The sequence below is a fragment of the Zonotrichia albicollis genome, chromosome 2 (genome assembly GCF_047830755.1).
Source record: "Zonotrichia albicollis isolate bZonAlb1 chromosome 2, bZonAlb1.hap1, whole genome shotgun sequence".
NCBI lineage: Eukaryota > Metazoa > Chordata > Aves > Passeriformes > Passerellidae > Zonotrichia > Zonotrichia albicollis.
Window position 1 is genome coordinate 53,854,787 of NC_133820.1, and position 17,384 is coordinate 53,872,170.

Consider the following 17,384-nt stretch of genomic DNA (forward strand, 5'->3'; position numbering starts at 1 on the left):
AACCATTCAAACACCATTTTAATTGGGGGCTTTTGCAGAAAATGTAGTTAAGCTGGAAATCAAGCCATCCTTTTTATGAATCTTTCTATCAGAGGTATTTTTGGCCAAGAATTTTAATCTCTTAGGCAAACTTCTTGATTCTCTAAACTGCTGGAATGAGGTGGGATTTAGTAAGTACTGGAGTAGTAAGAGAGTAGAAAGAGTCTTGATTACAGAAGTTTATCTGTTCATTACATGACGAACTGGTGATATATGTTCATTATATGATGGCTACCTTTGAGAGCAAGTGACGTGTTTCTTATCTCAGAGGTCATTTCTAATCTAAATTTCTGCATTTCTGGACTTGAAACCAGTTCCTAAACCCCAAAATATGAGAATATTTCTTCTCCCCTAACCCCCTGCCCTCTTCCCATAGTCGTAAAGATGAACACCCTGGAGAGTAGTCTAAGAGAGGAAGTAGGGGAAAGAGGAACAGAAAGTGTAAGTAGATCTGTACACTGATGATAATGGGCCCCAACTAATTAACCACCAGATTTTCACCAGGGTTTGTGAGGAGTGGGGGGTTCAGAGACAAGTGTGTCCTCCTTTCTCTGTCTTTGTGAAAAAATCTGACACTTCCTACCAGAATACATTTTTTAGTGTTTGAAAGCTAGACTTGCATCTTGAGCATCAGGGCAAAAACAACATCAGGAACAAAATTGTATGAGAAACATAATTTATTAGGAAACTTGACCGTAACAGGAGAAGTTGTGATAAATTATATAAATTTATTTGACTTAAAATAAATAATTATTAAGAGCATACTGCTATAGAATTTGAACAGAAATCCGTTCTGACCTGAGAATCATGAAATGCTGAAAAATGCAGCAGATAAAAACATACAATGTGCACTTGGAAAAACATTGCAATTAACAATTAAACCAGCTGGTGCTCTTCATTTTTCGAACAATCCGTTTGGCACGAGGATCAAACTGGAACTGGGTTGTTCCATGGAAGAAATACACATAGCCTAGAAGTGAAATTTAATCCAATTATATTTCATTTGAAAAAAAAACCACCCGACTATAGACAGTCCATGTATACCAGATATTTTTCATTTTCTTTTCATTAAGGTTATAGCAGCTTTTTGAAAAAAATTATTCTACTTGTAGAAGCCCAAATATTCACATAAGCACAGGTTAAAGGTAAGTTTCACTCACCATCTTTCTGGAAAGCAGCATCAACCCTGCCAATGTTTCCAAAGTCAGAGACTATTTTCCTGGGATACCCATGATCCATGGATTTTTTATTTTCATCGTATCTTAGAAGAAGAAATGTCATTAGAATTTATGAGGAAGCAGACATTATTTTGAAAGTTAAAAGCAAATTCTTACATGCAACTCTACTGTTACTAAGAAGTCTCATAGAGATTAACTTAAGTAGCTTTTGATTCTTCTTATCAAGTTTCTTTTCGAGATTTCACTAGGATTTGAAAATTCTGTCTATGGTAAAGTTTGTCACAATGTTTCCAGGGACCCTGGGAAAAACAGCTCAGAAATTTATTTTTGCATTTCTGGACTAGCAGAGCCCTGGCCACGACTTGCACATAAAATGAATTTCTATTTCAAGGATATCCAGTTCAAGATAAAAACAGAACATAAAATTTCGGAGAAGACAGTAGCACAGTCCTGAACCATAGTTGAATTAGTGTCACTAATGGACTTGAAAAAAACTGCTCTCTGAAATTTGTCATGAGCTTCAATTAGAAACACAAGCAACTTTAAAATTGGAGACTACTTATAATTACTTCATAGAGGAATTTATTTACAGCACTTTGCACTGATGATTCTTTTTGTTTGAAAAGTGAATTAAAAGTGGATGCTATCACAGCATAGCACAAAAAAGCAGAACTGTTGTGGAGGAAAAGTGAGCAATCTATTAAAAATTGACTCTTTTTTAATTGGGTAGCTTTTCATTCAGGTGAAAGTACTTATAATCCTGCTACAGGAGTCTAATGTTTGGGAAAAAAAATCCTGATGAAAGGGTGATATTTTCTAGGAAATTCCTAATTTTTTTTTTTAGATCCAAAGAAACACATCTAAATTTCTGGAATATGCCTGGTTTAAACATTGATCCACTCAAACTATATAGCAATACATCAGTCCCCAGAGAAATGAAAGCATGTCGTCTGGTAAATGAACATGAAATCTTACCTCCAGTATCTGTCAGCTACAAAGAAGTATGTTTTCCCTGTAGCTTCATCGTTGTAAGCTGCATTAACCCTTTTGACAGTCTTTGGGAGCCCAAAGCGATAGATTGGTTTGGGATAGCCAGGTAGAACATCATATCCCCTGATGACCCAATATTTATCCTCTGAAAAATAGGAGCAAGTTTCATTTGCTTTTGCTATTTATAAAAGCATTTACTTGTGCTTTAGATGTCTGGAAAACAATGTGTCTAGATCTCAGTATTTTTCCTTTCAGTTTACTACTTTAGAAAATGTTTCTAATTCTTACACTGGGACTACGTAATGAAGACAGTGGAAATGGCTTTTCTTTTTATGAGTAAAACATTAGAATCATGAGGTGGGTTGGATAGAACTTTCCCCAGAATTAAAAAAAAAATGAATATAAGGTGTTTTTCGGGAAAACAACTTGGGGAGGGCTGAAGGTTGATGAGTTAAACCACTGACCTTGGATTGGGATATTGAATTTGGTAAATTCCTGTAATATGCTATTTGATTATAGAGCCATGTAATGTTTTGAAAACTAGGCAATGTGCATCAAATTAAACTATTAAGAAAAGCACATGTCTAATCAAAATGCTCTGGTAATTTTATATGCAAGGAGCATATGGTAATAGGTAATGTATATGGTAATAGGTCATGCACTAGAGCAATTGCATATTGAATTCATCTGAGATATTTAAAGGGTATTTGAGACCTTGAAAAAGAAGGACTGCTTGTTATTTCAGTGAACAATTTTTCTCTCACAGTACAATTTCCCTCCAACATTTTTTTTCTCTTTTTTTTTCCAAAGTACAACGAATACTAATAAACATATCAGAAACTGTAATATAAAAATGCCTGTATTTGTCAAATGAGTTCAGTAAAAATCCTTCTGCACAAAGCAAAGTACTGAAGACAGCCAGACCTGAAAAAGGGTAGCTCTTTTCATAACATTTTTTTCAGGGCATTAACTATAACAGAGGGGAAATTTTTCTAGAGGATGACTTCTGGAGATCTGTTACAGCAATATGACCCTTTGGTAATTATTTTCAGAATTGTAAGATTATCTGTTCAATTTCCTTAAAAACACTTTAACGTCTGTAACTGTATAGTTTATAAGAAGCAGGAAGTAAAAGGTCAGAAAAAGTGGAGACCGTCTGATTAAAATACCTTTAAAAATTGTAATTTCATCTGTTTCAACATTTTCATAAGCAGCTTGAATTCCTGATGGTAACCTTGGCCAGAACAGTGAGATAAAATTGAGCTCTGTCTCTGTCCTTTCGGGATGTTTGCGCAGCATGTATCTGTTTTAAAGAAAATTTAAGTCATAAAATAATTCCACTCCTATCAAAAATTCAAAATAAATATTATAGCTTCTGGAGTACAACAGAGAGGAGATGTAAATACCCCTGTCCACTGAGTGTAAAAGAAATCTGGAGCAAGGACATTAGTAATTTTAGCACCTCAATTATGTGCTAAAATTTCAGCAAATTGAATATAAGACCTTCTGCTTCTCTGTAGGGCAATAAGGCTCAGACATCCTTCTCCCTGGTAGTGAGTTCCCTTCTGTCCCTGCTCCTGTACTGAGGATGAGTGTGGGACCCATGGACACACTGCTGACAGATACATGAGTGCTCTTGCTTTGCTGTTTGTTTGAATCAGTTTCAGAGATAAGTGTGTCACAGTGGTGGGCACAGTGATAGAATAGTTGGTAAACAACCTACAAACTCCTGTCACCTTCCCTTGTCTTGTCTTGTCAAATAGGGCTCTTCAGATTAATGATCTGAGAAGGATCTTCTAGTGATTCTTCTCTTTGTATTACATTCCAAAAGGACAGTTTTCCCTCATGGAATTTTTTTGAACTACTGAATATTTAAAAAAAATAACGTGTATGCTTATTGCTGTTACCTGCCCTTGAAGAAGAATATTTCTCCACGTAGAGTAGTAATAGCATCAAATGTCAAATTTGGGTCACAAGCTTCTGGAGTCACAGGTCCTGTTGGCTGCACAGCAGCATTAGACCGTCCTGTAGGATGAACATTTATAATTTATTGTGGAGAAATATAAGGAGAGTGTTCAAAACCTCTCTGAGGACCCAGAAAACATGTTTTATACAGAAGGAAAAAGATATGATTTCAAAGTAAGAGTCTGTCATTAAATGCAGAATTATAATATTGATAAAACCAGTTGTGTTCCTCTTTTCAAAATGAGATTTTTGCAGAACTGGACTTCAGCTGAAGTTAGCTTCCAGAAATTTTCTCCCTTTTGTTATCCATTTTTCAGAAACTGATAAGCTTGCTATTTTGGTGGAATGTTAAATACCTTCATTTTACCATTTTACCAGCCTCCCAAGTAGAAATATTAAATAAATATATTATTTCTTACCATAGATGGCCTGAATTCCATCAATGTCATCCTGAGGAAGACGGAATTCACTGGGGTCAGTGTAGGAATAAGTTGGATACATCAGTGCTCCAGGATCATTTGAATGAGACAGACCCAGTGAATGGCCAAGCTCATGGGCAAGAACAATGAACAAATTGTAGCCTGTAGGATGAAAACCATATGAAACAGCATAAAATCTGTTTCAATACTCGGCACGACTTACTAAACGGGAAACTAGTATACACTAGAGGTACAAGAGAGGCTGTAAGCAATCCTATCATCATAAAAACACAAAACCATTGTTACAGAAGACCTGTATGAGTATGTAAAGAATTTCTGGCCTTAATTGTGTTCTCATTGTCATCTCTCTAGTGTCCTTTTGTCTTAAGCATGAGTTGTTTCCCCTGCTATCACATACATTGCTCACATCAAGGATCATGCCCATGATGAGGGATTGTTGGCAGTGATCCAACAGAAAAAAGAACTTAAAAACAAACAATGAGATTACAGTTTTGGTGATAATTGGAACATCCTAGTTAGCACTCAACTTTGAAATGTTAAGAAAAAGAAAGAATTTGCCTTCAGAAGTCTACCAACAGATTTCCCTGTATCCAAATTTTAGCTTTCCTCTGAACAAAAAAGTATTTTAAAGTGCTGACCTTAAAATCATTAAATATTTATATGCCATTATAAATGCCACTATGATCTAAAAATCAATTTTTTGCAAGTTCATGCCTAAAAATGGCAGTAAAAAACAACGACAAAGGGAAAGCAACTATAAATTAAAAGCTCTGTCTCTTTTTCTCACTTTTCTGCCTCTAGGCAGGCTCATGAAATAGTAAACATCATGTGAGGTAAGACCATGTGAGGTTAAAACTATACAGATTCAGCTACAAAACTTACCTCTTCCATCTTTCGTCCAAGCTTCTTCCTCATCCATATGCACATCTCCACCAAGACCTTCACCAGGCTGGAATGCATGAGCCAGCTGTCCATTGGGACCATCAAAAGGAGAATTGTCACGGTGGTCTAAAATCAAGAGGGAAAAAAATAGTTAAAGTCCTGAATTACTCCCATAACTTCAGATAGGTATTTAATATGCTGCATTATCACTGTTACCTCTATAAGCAAAAGAGATCATTATATCTGCTACTTTGTCCTCAACCCTTTGGAATGTCAATGGTGTCACGTTGCTCCAGACATTGAGAGCTTTTCTGATGGCTTCATCGACATCAGCTCGTCTCATCTTTGGGGTGTAATTCAAAATCCTTCAAAGAAAACCCAACACATAATACATTGCTTAGAAAATATTTGAAATTTTATCATTTTAGCTGAAATATAATAACTTGTGAAAAAAATAAAAAATCTTAGACATATCTTTCATGAATGAAAATTACTAAAGACTTTGTTTTAGATACTGCCTTCTAAAGTATCTGTCTTCTTCCAAAAATCACTAAATCAGTCCATATGTCCATATATGACATAATATGATTCCTTCAGACTCCCCCATCCCATTGTTGATGTGCTAGATTTATACCTTTTTGAACCAGATAAGGAAAGGTTACCTGTATGTCAGATTATTTCTTTTCCATTTGGGATTCCCTGGTGTGAATGCATAACGCTGCACATCAGGTACACCACATCTGGGTTTTTTCATCACCTCCAATGTGTCAAGATCAGGTCTTCCAGTCACTTCTAGTCCAAAGAACAACTGCATTTCCTTGAGCTTTGCAGCAAGGGGGTTTTCACCACCACTTCTTAAGTGGGGATGGGGATCCTTTTGAAGGTCATAGAAATTCTGTAGATAACTCTGAATCAGAGTTTAAAAAAAAAGAGAGCATTGTGACTTATCAGTACTGATTTGGTTACACTTAAATTTACTAAGTAATCCTAAACTATTCCCATATTGGCATGCCCTGTGTTTACTAGGACCAACAACAACCTCTTTTCTTCAGTACAGTTTTCCTATGGTTTTCTGAATTTGTTGTTTCACTTGATATATTTCTTGAAATATATCAAGAAATGTCTTGAAAAGTCTAATATTTACTACTGATAACTAATTCTACTATTTACTGCGATCAATTACTCTAACATCAAAGCTTACAAGGAAGCTTATAACTGGTCTCATGCAAGGAAATTGAGGCTGGCAGTGAGACTCCACACAGCTGGGACTTCCACTGAAGAAGCTGAGAGTAAGACTTGGTGAATCATGCCTTTTATTTTTAGCTACAGATAAATTCTGATACTAGAAACTCAGGCCTTCCTACTGAATTTCAAGAATTTTGTCTACAACAAATTATGTTGTGTCTGTGTTAGTTCCCTTTTTCCAAAATATTCTGCAAGAGATCTCCTCAGCCAAAACACAGAAAACCATGCCTGCTTCAAGAAAGTTTCCTTCCTTATATTATTAAGATCAGTCATATCACAAGTTTCAAAGCACATTCTGAAAAGTAAATTGCTGCTGAATTTGACTGTTCCAGCTAGAACTCACACCTCAGTAGTTTTGTTATTACTTTACTGGCAACACCAAAAATGAAGTATATAATATTCAGATGACTTCTGACTAAATATGTTCCTTGTAATTTGCACACACTTTCGAGGCTGATAGGAAAAACTTTCTCCTAAAATCTCTCCAAAATGGCACATCTTTAGTTTCCACCCCTATTCTGTGAATTGCAATTATAGTTATCTCGCAGAATACCTTGTTTCCCTTAGATATGTACTGAAAAAATACTTACCTCTACAAGCTGTAGGGTTTTTCCTTCATCTTCTGCTTCTGGAGCCACAGGAAATGCGGAGGAGATGGCCACATAAAGCGACAGGAGAATTGCAAAGGTCTTCATCTTCATCCAAGGCTGTGTGCCTCAGTTTCACTCTTGAGCTACTGAGCACACTTCTCAGCTGTGTTTATATAGCTGATAATAAATCTGTGACAGCCTGACTCATGCTGTATAATATCCTCTGATTAGTAAAAATGATGCATAGCAGTTTCATCATCAGGTAGTGACGCAAGGTGTTTAACTAATATTACTATCCTTATTTTGCCCAAGTCTTCTGGTTTGTGCAATTTTATAACATATTTAACAAATAAGGAAATGTTTTTCAGGTAAGATGTTGAGTTATATTTCATATGTTTTTTTTGAATCATGAATTTAGACTATTTATGGCACAAGGTTTTGACAAACTGGAGAAATAATGAGAAATAAGATTTAAGAGCAACTTAATAAATTGTATGATAATTATTCAAATTATGCTACATATGCTGCACATGATTTAATCTTAAACAGACTATATAATATCATGTAACAATATATAATATCAAGATAAAAATGACAGTACAAAGAACCAATCTTTTTTATGGAATAACCAGCAGCATAACTCCAGGAAGACTGTCATCTAACAGTTATCTAACAGTTCTATCTAAAGCAATCTTATGATCTTAGCAGAAGTGAGTGCTAAAATGATTCAATGTTTTTTTACCAATATTAACAATTTTGGTCATGCTACTGGAATGCATAATCTGGGTTCCCATTTGTATGGTAAGTAACATTTCTACTCTTGCCAGCATGGATAAGGTCCCTGCTGGAATAGTGTATTTCGATTCAGGCAGAGTGAGATGATAGAAAAGACACCATGAAAGACAACAGGAGTTTTTATTAGTGTGGAAAAAGAAGATTAAAGTAACCATTTTTTATCCTGTGTTCGCTGTTTCGTAGAAGGAAGAGTGAGATGAACAGTGATAAAAGCTGGTAAATATAAGGAAGTATTTAAAAAAATTTCTCAGCCTCCAGTCTCCAAGACCCTAGTGTGGTCTTAAACAAGAGTGATGAAATTTATTTATGGGGTTTGGGATTCAGCTGCCTGAAGATTAGTGCTATTTGAAATTCTCTAGGGAATCACAAATGATCATCATTTTCTCTGGAAGGGTGCAGGTCTCCATAGCTCCTGTGCCATGGCAGCCAGCCCTGGGTGGGTGTCTCAAGTACAGGCAAACGAGTAATGAGGTGAAATCTGCTTTAAATGTTCTGTTGTGTTGATATCTGTAAGTTATTTAGGTCTTCAAGTTCCCCTATTTTGGACAATGAATTCTAGAGAGTGATTCAACTGACCACAGGACATGGACTTCTGATGAGAAGAATTGTTCTTCATGCTACATTGACTGTACTGGACAGGTCCCTAACAGTGGTAAGAAGAGTTTAAATATCCTGGACAGTGTAGACTCCTAAACTGAGGAAAACATTTCTAACTGCAAGCATCAGAGTAATTGGCCTGAAGGGGATGTGTGTTTGCTAACGCTGCAGGCTGTCAGGTACAGGCTGAACATCTTTCAGGATGGTTTTGACATTTTTGTTCTTACTGGAGATAAAGACCCTCCTTGTAAACCTTAAAAGAGAAACAGTAAACGTTAGTGTGAGAGGGAGAAATACAAATAAATGTCATTATTTTAATTATGTTGGGAAATTCTTCACTTACTTTCCCAAATATAATGAAAAAGAATCTATTTCATGTGAGATGCCACACTCACTTTAGTGTATCACCCCGTAATTGCATCTAGGTTCAGCTGAGCTTACATCACTCCTGGGAAAAGTGAATTATCTTATACCTTCCAATGCAAGTCACATAGTTTGCCTGGAGTGACTGATTGAAGCTAATACAGGACACTTTAAAAGCAGAAGCTGGGATTTTAGATGACTAGGAAAAGAATACCTCAAAGGATACAGTTGTTGTAGACTAAAGAAATTCAACTTCATGGTTTATAGTCCAAGGAGACTTAATTACTGGTTATTCTTACTCCATCTTGAGAGATATAGAAACAGAATTTTGTGTTTTGGATACTTCTCCAAAGATCTAGCTACAGCTTGAAGGATTTTGGGATTTGTGAAATGCTGCTTAACTTCTCTAACTCACTTTCTAGACTAGTCTTATGACCCTGTAAATTTTTCTTGTTCCTGTGTTTCTTTAGGATGGTTAATATTGTTCCTGATTCAATAGCTTCACTTCTTATTTTTTTTTCCATAAGAAGTAGCTAGCTTGTTTCTTTTATCTTTTCCTTTTTATTTTCTGAAGGCATCACAGACATGTTTAAACAGACACATGCAAACAAGGGAAGCACATTAATCAGACGCATCTGGTGGCTGAGACAGGAACATAAAGAAATCCTATGGCTTTCACGGAGTTTCTTCTGCTTTGCAGATTTCTGTGCAGGATCTGTGGCCATATTTTAATGTGATCAAGAGGATACTGAGTTGAGCAGAGGGTCAGAGAGGACTCCTGGATTATTTTTTTTTTGACACTTTAAATAAATTACTTCCCAAGGCAGCAAGTGGAAGGACTAGAAAATCCTGGACTCCAGCACTAGCTGTGGGAGCTCCGTACATTTGAGGAGTAAAAACTGTAAGCAGCATCAGGAAGAGGAAACAGAAGCAGTGGTGTCCCCCTGTCTTGGGAATTTCCATGGTGATGGGTTACAAAGTCATCTCCCATTTCACCATCTGCTCTGACTTCCTACTGCGTGTGCTTGGGCACAGCTCCCTCGATCCCACACTCAAGGGAAGGACAGGTTTCAGTCATCTGCTTTCCTGTGGTGTGGCATCTTCCCTTCTCAAGAACTTGTCTTTAGACAAAGGCTCAAATCCCAGCAGAAGGAAACCAAGGAGACCAAAAATGAATGCCAAGATGAAACTGACACCTCCTCAGAGGACAAAATCTCATGAGAGTTATTACCGAGTGCTAACCGGGGTCTGCGCAGTTCCTCGTTTTTCTCACAGGACCATTGTGTTGTACCTGCATTTGACTGGCACTCTCACTAAACCCCATTTCAGATTATTTTTCTGTGTGAGGGGCTCTATCATGTCTGGGGGATCTCAGTGAGAGCCTCTGGGGTGGGGCTGGGGTGGGAGGCCCCTGTGTCAGTGGTGCTGTGACTGCAAGGACACAGGGTGCCCACAAGCCCATTGGGTATGTATGTACTTGTGTATGTACCTGTTGGGATACAGGCACAACCTCTCTGCTGGACCTGGGGCCAGGGAGCTGCGACTGCCTCAAGTATATCAGGGTATCAAATCTGGACCACTCCAAACACACTGTCCCTGCCTGGAATTTGTTTAAAATCACAGAAATTTAGAATCAAAGAATGGCTTGAATGGGAAGAAACCTTAATAGCCATCTTGTTCCAACCCCTTTACCATAGGTAGGGACACCTTCCACTAGACCAGGTTACTCAAAGCCCCATCCAGCCTGGTCTTGAGGACTTCCAGGAATGGGACATTGCCACAACTTCTGTGGCAACTATTCCAGTGCCTCACTACACTCCAAGTACAGACCCTCTTCCCAAGATTTAATCTAAATCTCTTGTATTTTAATTTGAAACCATTTGCCCTTGTCCTATCTATCCCTATCAACCCCTGTAAACAGTCCCTAAATCTCTTTGTTATAATTCCCTCTTAAGTACTGGAAGCCCACAGTGATGTGTTCCTGAAGCCTTCTCTTCCCAACTCTCTCAGCCTGTCTCCACAGCAGAGCTCTTGCAGATGTGCTTACATGGAAAGTCTCCATGCAATCAAAGGAGAGAAGGAAGCTTTACACTTACCTGTCCCTGACAGTTCTCACCCTGAATCACCCTGCTAGGTGTGGTACTCATCTGCTAAGCCACTGCTAAGGAAGAGGAGGTGGCACAGATGTTAAGCCAGTGCATTCAAGGGTCTTTCCAGGGTATATCCAAGCAGTACACATTTATGTCTGCCTATATTAACAATAATCCTGCTTTATTTTTACATTTCTTCCTCAGCAAAACTGCACCCTTGTTCCTTGTGTTGAGACAAGAGACCTTAAAATGTCCCTTTTCTAGGTACTCTACTGACTGCTCCTCACTCTCTAGGTCTTCACAGAAAGGTAAGCATTGCCAGAGTTCTACCCAGAATTGTTTCCCTTTTCAGCATTAACTGAAAAAGACATTTAGGCTGAGGCATTAAGAGGAGACATATTTCCCCAGAAGTTCCTAGCCTTGAGCAAGCTTCTCTCTCTGTGATTTCGATTTACTTTGTACCTCAGCTACCTGGGACTTGGATTTGACTCGTGTAGCTATTTCCCCTTTCCCCTAGCATTCTCTGGTAACATGTTCTAATGACTTCCACCCACACCCCTGACTGAATAATGTAAAAATAAATACACAGTGTGAATCATTGTGGGGTTTCCCTAAATCATCTCTCACTACAAATTACTGTAGAAAAGGGAACATTGTTTGGTAGTTATGTAATTTTAATGTTCCAAAAATGAAAATAGGTACCTCATAATTCAAAGAATTGTTTACAATTTGTCACAATGATGTTAGCAACTGCTTTCTCAATAGCAGGTGGTACTACAAAATAATCATCATTCCCACAGGAAGTATTTTCTTTCCATTCTGTGCTCTTATGTATATCCTAATCTTCTAATGTCTTTCCAATCTATTTTGAAACAACAAAAATCTTTCTGAAAACCTAGAATTATTATCCTGAAACAAGCTACTTTCCTTGGAGGTTGTCACTTTTCATGAGAAGTCTAATGTGTCAAGTCATGTCACAGTGCAGCAATATTCTACTGATTGCCCGATATTTGCTTGAAGTTAGAGGGTTCATGAGGAGTTTTCCCTGAATGAACCAAGTACATTTTAATAGTGAGATGAAACAGCCAAACATAAGCCTCCAAATCAGCTGTCTTGAAGTTTGCACAAGCTCATGGCTTCACATCACCCAGAGTTAAACATTTCCTTTATAGAACTGCTGTTGGCACTGCTCCAAGGGAATGATCAGTCACTCGGTTTACAAACCAGGGTGCAGTGCTGGGCAGTGTTAGGAGCACAATTCTATAGTTCAAACCTCTCAGAAGTCCAAAGGCCACTGTGATAGGGCTCAGGATGACAGGTGCTGAATCAGTTCTAATTATCCTATTGTAGAAAAGCAATTCAGTGTGACCAGTCCCACAGTGGGGCAGCACTTGTTACACCTCAGTGACTGGCACAGTCTCAGACATGGCATCATCAATGATTTCAGTAAAAGCAGAAGGGAGGGAGTGCCACTTTCCATGCCAAGGAAACACAGGAAAATCGAATTACATCCGTCATCTTTGCAATTGAGCTGTTAACTGGGGCGGGAATCTGGTCTGTTGTGTTCAAGTCTTGTTTTCCTTGATGGCAGATAGGCCTTGGGATGCCCTGCAGAACCAGCATTGCCAGCCTGAAGCCCTTTGCCTCTAAACTTAGTGGTTTTCACACAAGTTGAGCAGATGTAAACCTTGTTCTGAAACAGGCAGCAGGAAGAAACCAATATGTCCACACTGATCTACAAACTAAATCTACATATTTACTAGGGATGTGCACCATTTGGGACATACTGGAACTCCTACAAGTTCACAGTCCCCCAGTTGGACACATGGCACAAATGCCAAAACACTCCACGAGGCAGCTACTGCTTCTGAACCTGCAAAGGCAGTTTTCTTTTCTTCCTGGCAGCCAGATGGAAGTTCAGAGGCTGCCAGAGAATAATCTGGAAACAAATCCTGCACCTTGTCAGTTTTAAAGTATTTTCTCTGTAGTATCAACAGCACCTAAGACATGCATTGTTGGAGCTCTGAGTTGTCTCAAACACTTCTGAACCTACAGATCTGCAGTTTTTGTTACTGAGAAAGGCGTTTTTCCCCCCACAGCATTTCCATTAACCAAACCAAACATATCACTACGAATAAGTTCCTGCAGACAATATTTAAATGGACTTGTTTCAATCTTACTCTGCTCTGCCAGCACTTATCAGTTACTTTTGTCTGGTTTACTGAGGTGTAAACTCTCTGCTCTTAGTCTGCTTGTTTAAATCACTACACAATGGCTTTCAGTTCAGGTCAGCACCGCAGACCTACCTTGTTTGATCATGTATTTGTAATCCTGCAAGAACAACATCAAAGGTCATTCATCCCTTTTAGGCAGGATGAGTGTGTGAAACTGGAGAAAACCAATAAATAGCAAAAAAAAAGAACTTGTGAGCCAAACAGCTTTTTCCCTTGGTTAGATAGTGTTGGGACTTCCATGTTGGACCTTCTGGATTCTGTCTGATGGTAGTGCTATTGAGTCCTTGAAAAGCAAAATGTAAATATATACCTTCAGATGTAGGCAAAATGTCCTCCAAGACAAGATGGTGAAAACTACAACAAAGGTGACCAGTATATATAAAACACAGAAGAAAACAGAGAAATTCTTGTGATCTGAATTCTAGAGTCACATGCTCCTTGTGAGAGATACTTTTGTCTTCACCCAACTTTCTATACAAACACAGTAGAAATTGGCTAGAACATAGAAAATCTGATGTGCTTAGAAGATGAGAAAACTGTAACTGGAATGCTTGAACTAAATGTCTCACAGACAAAGAATGTATTTAGCTCTGAGCCTAGGTCTCAAAATGTATTTTAGAAGAGCACAGGATATTGAATACAGATCAATCACCTTTAGTTCAAAAGCCTGTTTTTTACTCAAATGGTCGGGCTGTCTTGTTGGTGATACCAGAGATTTTTAAAGTAAGAATTGTGAAGAAAAAATGATATCAACATCTGATACTAAACCAGCTAAATTATATTAAGATAGACAGTACTGGAGTCAGCTAAGCTCTACTTCTGCCACAGATCTAAGACTTCATATTCACAATTGGTAGGACTATCTGTGTGCACAGAAATAGGTAAAGAAAGAGCTCCAACTCATCAGAAATCATCAAAAGCCCCCAAAAGAAGAACTAGTTGGATAAATATATGACAGCCAGAAAACTACAAAACAATCATGAAAGGTCATGAAGCTGCCCCCCCACATCCTTTGGGGCTCCCAGTTCCCCTTAGTTCTAGGACCAGCCAGCTCTGTTCTGAGATCTGTAATCTCATCTGAAAGACAATATTTCCTAAAGACAGTTGGATAGACCTGCGCTGGAAGAGATTATCACATTTAAAAGAGCATGGTCTCATGCAGTTATCCACAATGGAAGTGATGTGCAAGGCACAGACACCATAGAAGAACATTAACAATAGGAACAACAGAAGAAAACTATTCAAACCAGAACAGCTGCAAACTTCCTGAAGGAACCAAAACAAGCAAACAAACAAAACCCCAAAACCAAAACAACCCTCCCCAAAAAAACCCAAACAAACTAACACTATAAACGGTGAGCCAAACTGTTCATACATCTTTTTAACTTTCACTGTTTTAGCTGAGACCATGGACTGATTAAGACTTGCAGCTGCAAGATCAATCAAAAAGCCATACCAGAAACATGAAGGAAATACAGAATGAGGAACATTACAAGGAGACCATTAAGAAAAAGACCCAAGCAGCTCAGAAATATTTCTTAATAAATTCAATAGAAACTTTCAAGTTACAAGACTTGAACCTACTTCTCTGACCTCAGCAATGTCAGACACTGACCAGAGCTACTAATTTCCTTTTTTCAAGGTCTTGTGATTAAAATTAATCATTTTACCTTTAGTTCTGCTTTGATAGCAAAGCCTTATTTGCCACCTCTACAGCAGGTGTGGCAGCAGTATTTGTCTTGCAAGTCTGACAGTGCCATTATACATTTTTGACCCTGATAAAATTCAGATAAAGATTCCTCAGTCACTGGAGTGCCCCATTTGAGTAGCCCTGCTAAGAGGAGTTTTAAAAATGCATCAGAAAAAAGGTTACATAAAGTGTGTTGAAATATCTCCTTGCAATCTTGCAGTACAATTTTATGCATAGATAGAATACAATCACCTTATCCCAACAGGACTGAAACATGGGAGGTTCCCTCTCAGCTTCAGGAAACACTTATTTTACTGTGGGAGTGAGAGAACGTTGTCACAGTTTGCCCAGGAGGTGGTGGAGTCTCTCCTTGTGCAGAAGCAGTGTCCCCAAAAGCCACCTAGAGACTCAGAAGCCCACTCTAGGTGGGTTTGAGCAGAGGGGGTTGAACATGATAAACTCCGGAGGCCCAACTAAACTCAGTCATTCAGCGATTCTCTGATTCATGGAGAAGCAGAATCAAATAGAACAACTATTTTTTCTCAGTTTTCATGTTTTTGGAGGGATGTTGTTTAATGAGCAGGAGACAATGAGTGCTGGGAGAGATATATTTACATGCCTGAAGGAGAGGATACCTTCTCTAATACCTTGGATCTCGCTGGCTGTCCATGTGAATAATTGTGACCCCCAAGTGATATCTGGCTTTCAGCTTCAGGTAGATGATGTCAGCAGTATTGAAGTGGCAGCTGGTTCATGTCTGCCCCTGGGCCCAGAGAGCCGTGAGAGTGGCCACAGAGACCATCCCAGACAGAAACCATGGAGCACTTGGATAAACATGAACAGGAGTTGTGGCCCCACTCCATTGCTCACCTCCCCTGATGAGAACTTCTGTCCCACGGTGAAGCACCAACGTGGAAATACCAACAGAGCGTGGAGCCCCCAGAAGTGCTCCTAGGCACACAGCCCTCCCAGGAGAGCAGCTGGCCTGCACCTCCTGTATCCCCAGGAGCCTTCATGTCCCTGTGGATTGCAGCCATGTTCCAGCTGCTGGCATTCAGCTCTCTTAAGCTCCTCAGCAGCCAGTCCAGCTTGAGGCTCACCCAAACTCAGACAGAAAGAGCTCATCCACACATTAGGTGTGATTTACTGAGAAGACAGGACCAAATGTGTAGGGCATGGCCAAAGGAGTAGCTGACTGCAGTCTGTTTGCACACAACCAATCCCTCTTATGCACTTATCCCCCTATTTTCCCTTTCCTCTCCAATCTATCTTCATCCTGTCATTTCCTTGCCTTTGTTCTTTCCAGTAATCAACTCACAATAAATTTTGAGCATTCCCATAGTCCCCTTTAACATGAAAAAATAAATTATATGAAATGCACAAACACTCTTACCCAGGATATTGATCCCTATCCCCCCAACCCCTAAGATGAGGTGATGGGAACTTTCTCACTGACACATGATGGGTGTCCCTCAGCCAATGGGGACTCCCCAGGGAAAACTGGAGAGGAGCAGAGGAACGGCAGTGGTGTCTGGGTTTTCCCCACATGCCAGTGTGCCCCTCTGCTCCTGTGTCTGTGGAAATGAGCCTTTGCTGACAGAATGGATAAGGTTGGGAGGGACAGCAGTAGGGTCATCTGCTCCATCCTCCCTGAGAGCACACTGCACAGGAAATGACATGTATCAATAAATAGTTTATGGTAGAATTCGTCACATTTTAATCAAGCCTTCTATAATCAGGTGTCCAACATAAGCTGCCTCTCCAGTCACTGTAAAAAAGAGCTTCCACCTCTCAACACCCCTCAGGCTGGGAGGGATTGCTCTCTGGAACCCCTGTATGTCTCACTGTAACTACCAGCACTAGCCAAGTCTTCTTGCTTAGCTCTGAAATATCCAAAACAGGTTGAAAGCAATCCTAGCTTTAGGAAGAGAGATGCTCTTCCCTCATGGACTCCTGGCTTCATGGGAGGGCTCTGTGTAGGGTGATGTATGGCAAGAAGAGTGAAAAGAAGATGGCAGAAATAAAAAAATCGATCACAATTGTGTATCAAAAGTAGAAACTGCATTTTTGTTTGATAAGCTACCAGCCTGATGTTAACTACATACATATGTACACATCAGTATTTTAAATACTGTTCAGTTATTTAAAGAAACACAGGTTATGCAGGAACTGACATCTGCTGACTGGTGCTGAAATACTTTTACATTCTACATGTTTATAAAAGAAAAAGCTTTTCTAGCACAAGAACAGTACATTCTTTCCAACACCATTACATATTTCATTTTA

The 17,384-nt window shown here is 39.0% G+C and overlaps 1 protein-coding gene across 1 annotated transcript; it reads right to left on the reverse strand.

Annotated features, from left to right (window-relative positions):
* Positions 1-809: 809 nt before the first annotated feature.
* LOC102070166 (interstitial collagenase) lies at positions 810-7,491 on the reverse strand. The gene is made up of 10 exons (XM_026790698.2): positions 7,330-7,491; positions 6,157-6,401; positions 5,711-5,859; positions 5,495-5,620; positions 4,592-4,753; positions 4,115-4,232; positions 3,377-3,510; positions 2,193-2,352; positions 1,200-1,300; positions 810-1,009 (listed from the first exon to the last, which is right to left on the reverse strand). The coding sequence occupies exons 1-10, from the start codon at positions 7,438-7,440 to the stop codon at positions 909-911; spliced, it is 1,407 nt and encodes a 468-aa protein (XP_026646499.2). The 5' UTR covers positions 7,441-7,491; the 3' UTR covers positions 810-908.
* Between the last annotated feature and the right edge of the window lie 9,893 nt (positions 7,492-17,384).

Coding starts and splice junctions, on each gene's coding strand:
- LOC102070166 (XM_026790698.2), bottom strand. CDS start 7,440: ATGAAGATGAAGACCTTTGCAATTCTCCTGTCGCTTTATGTGGCCATC. Junction 5,621..5,710: donor GATCTCTTTTGCTTATAGAG/GTAACAGTGATA, acceptor TCTTGATTTTAG/ACCACCGTGACAATTCTCCT. Junction 4,233..4,591: donor TGGAATTCAGGCCATCTATG/GTAAGAAATAAT, acceptor TTCATCCTACAG/GACGGTCTAATGCTGCTGTG.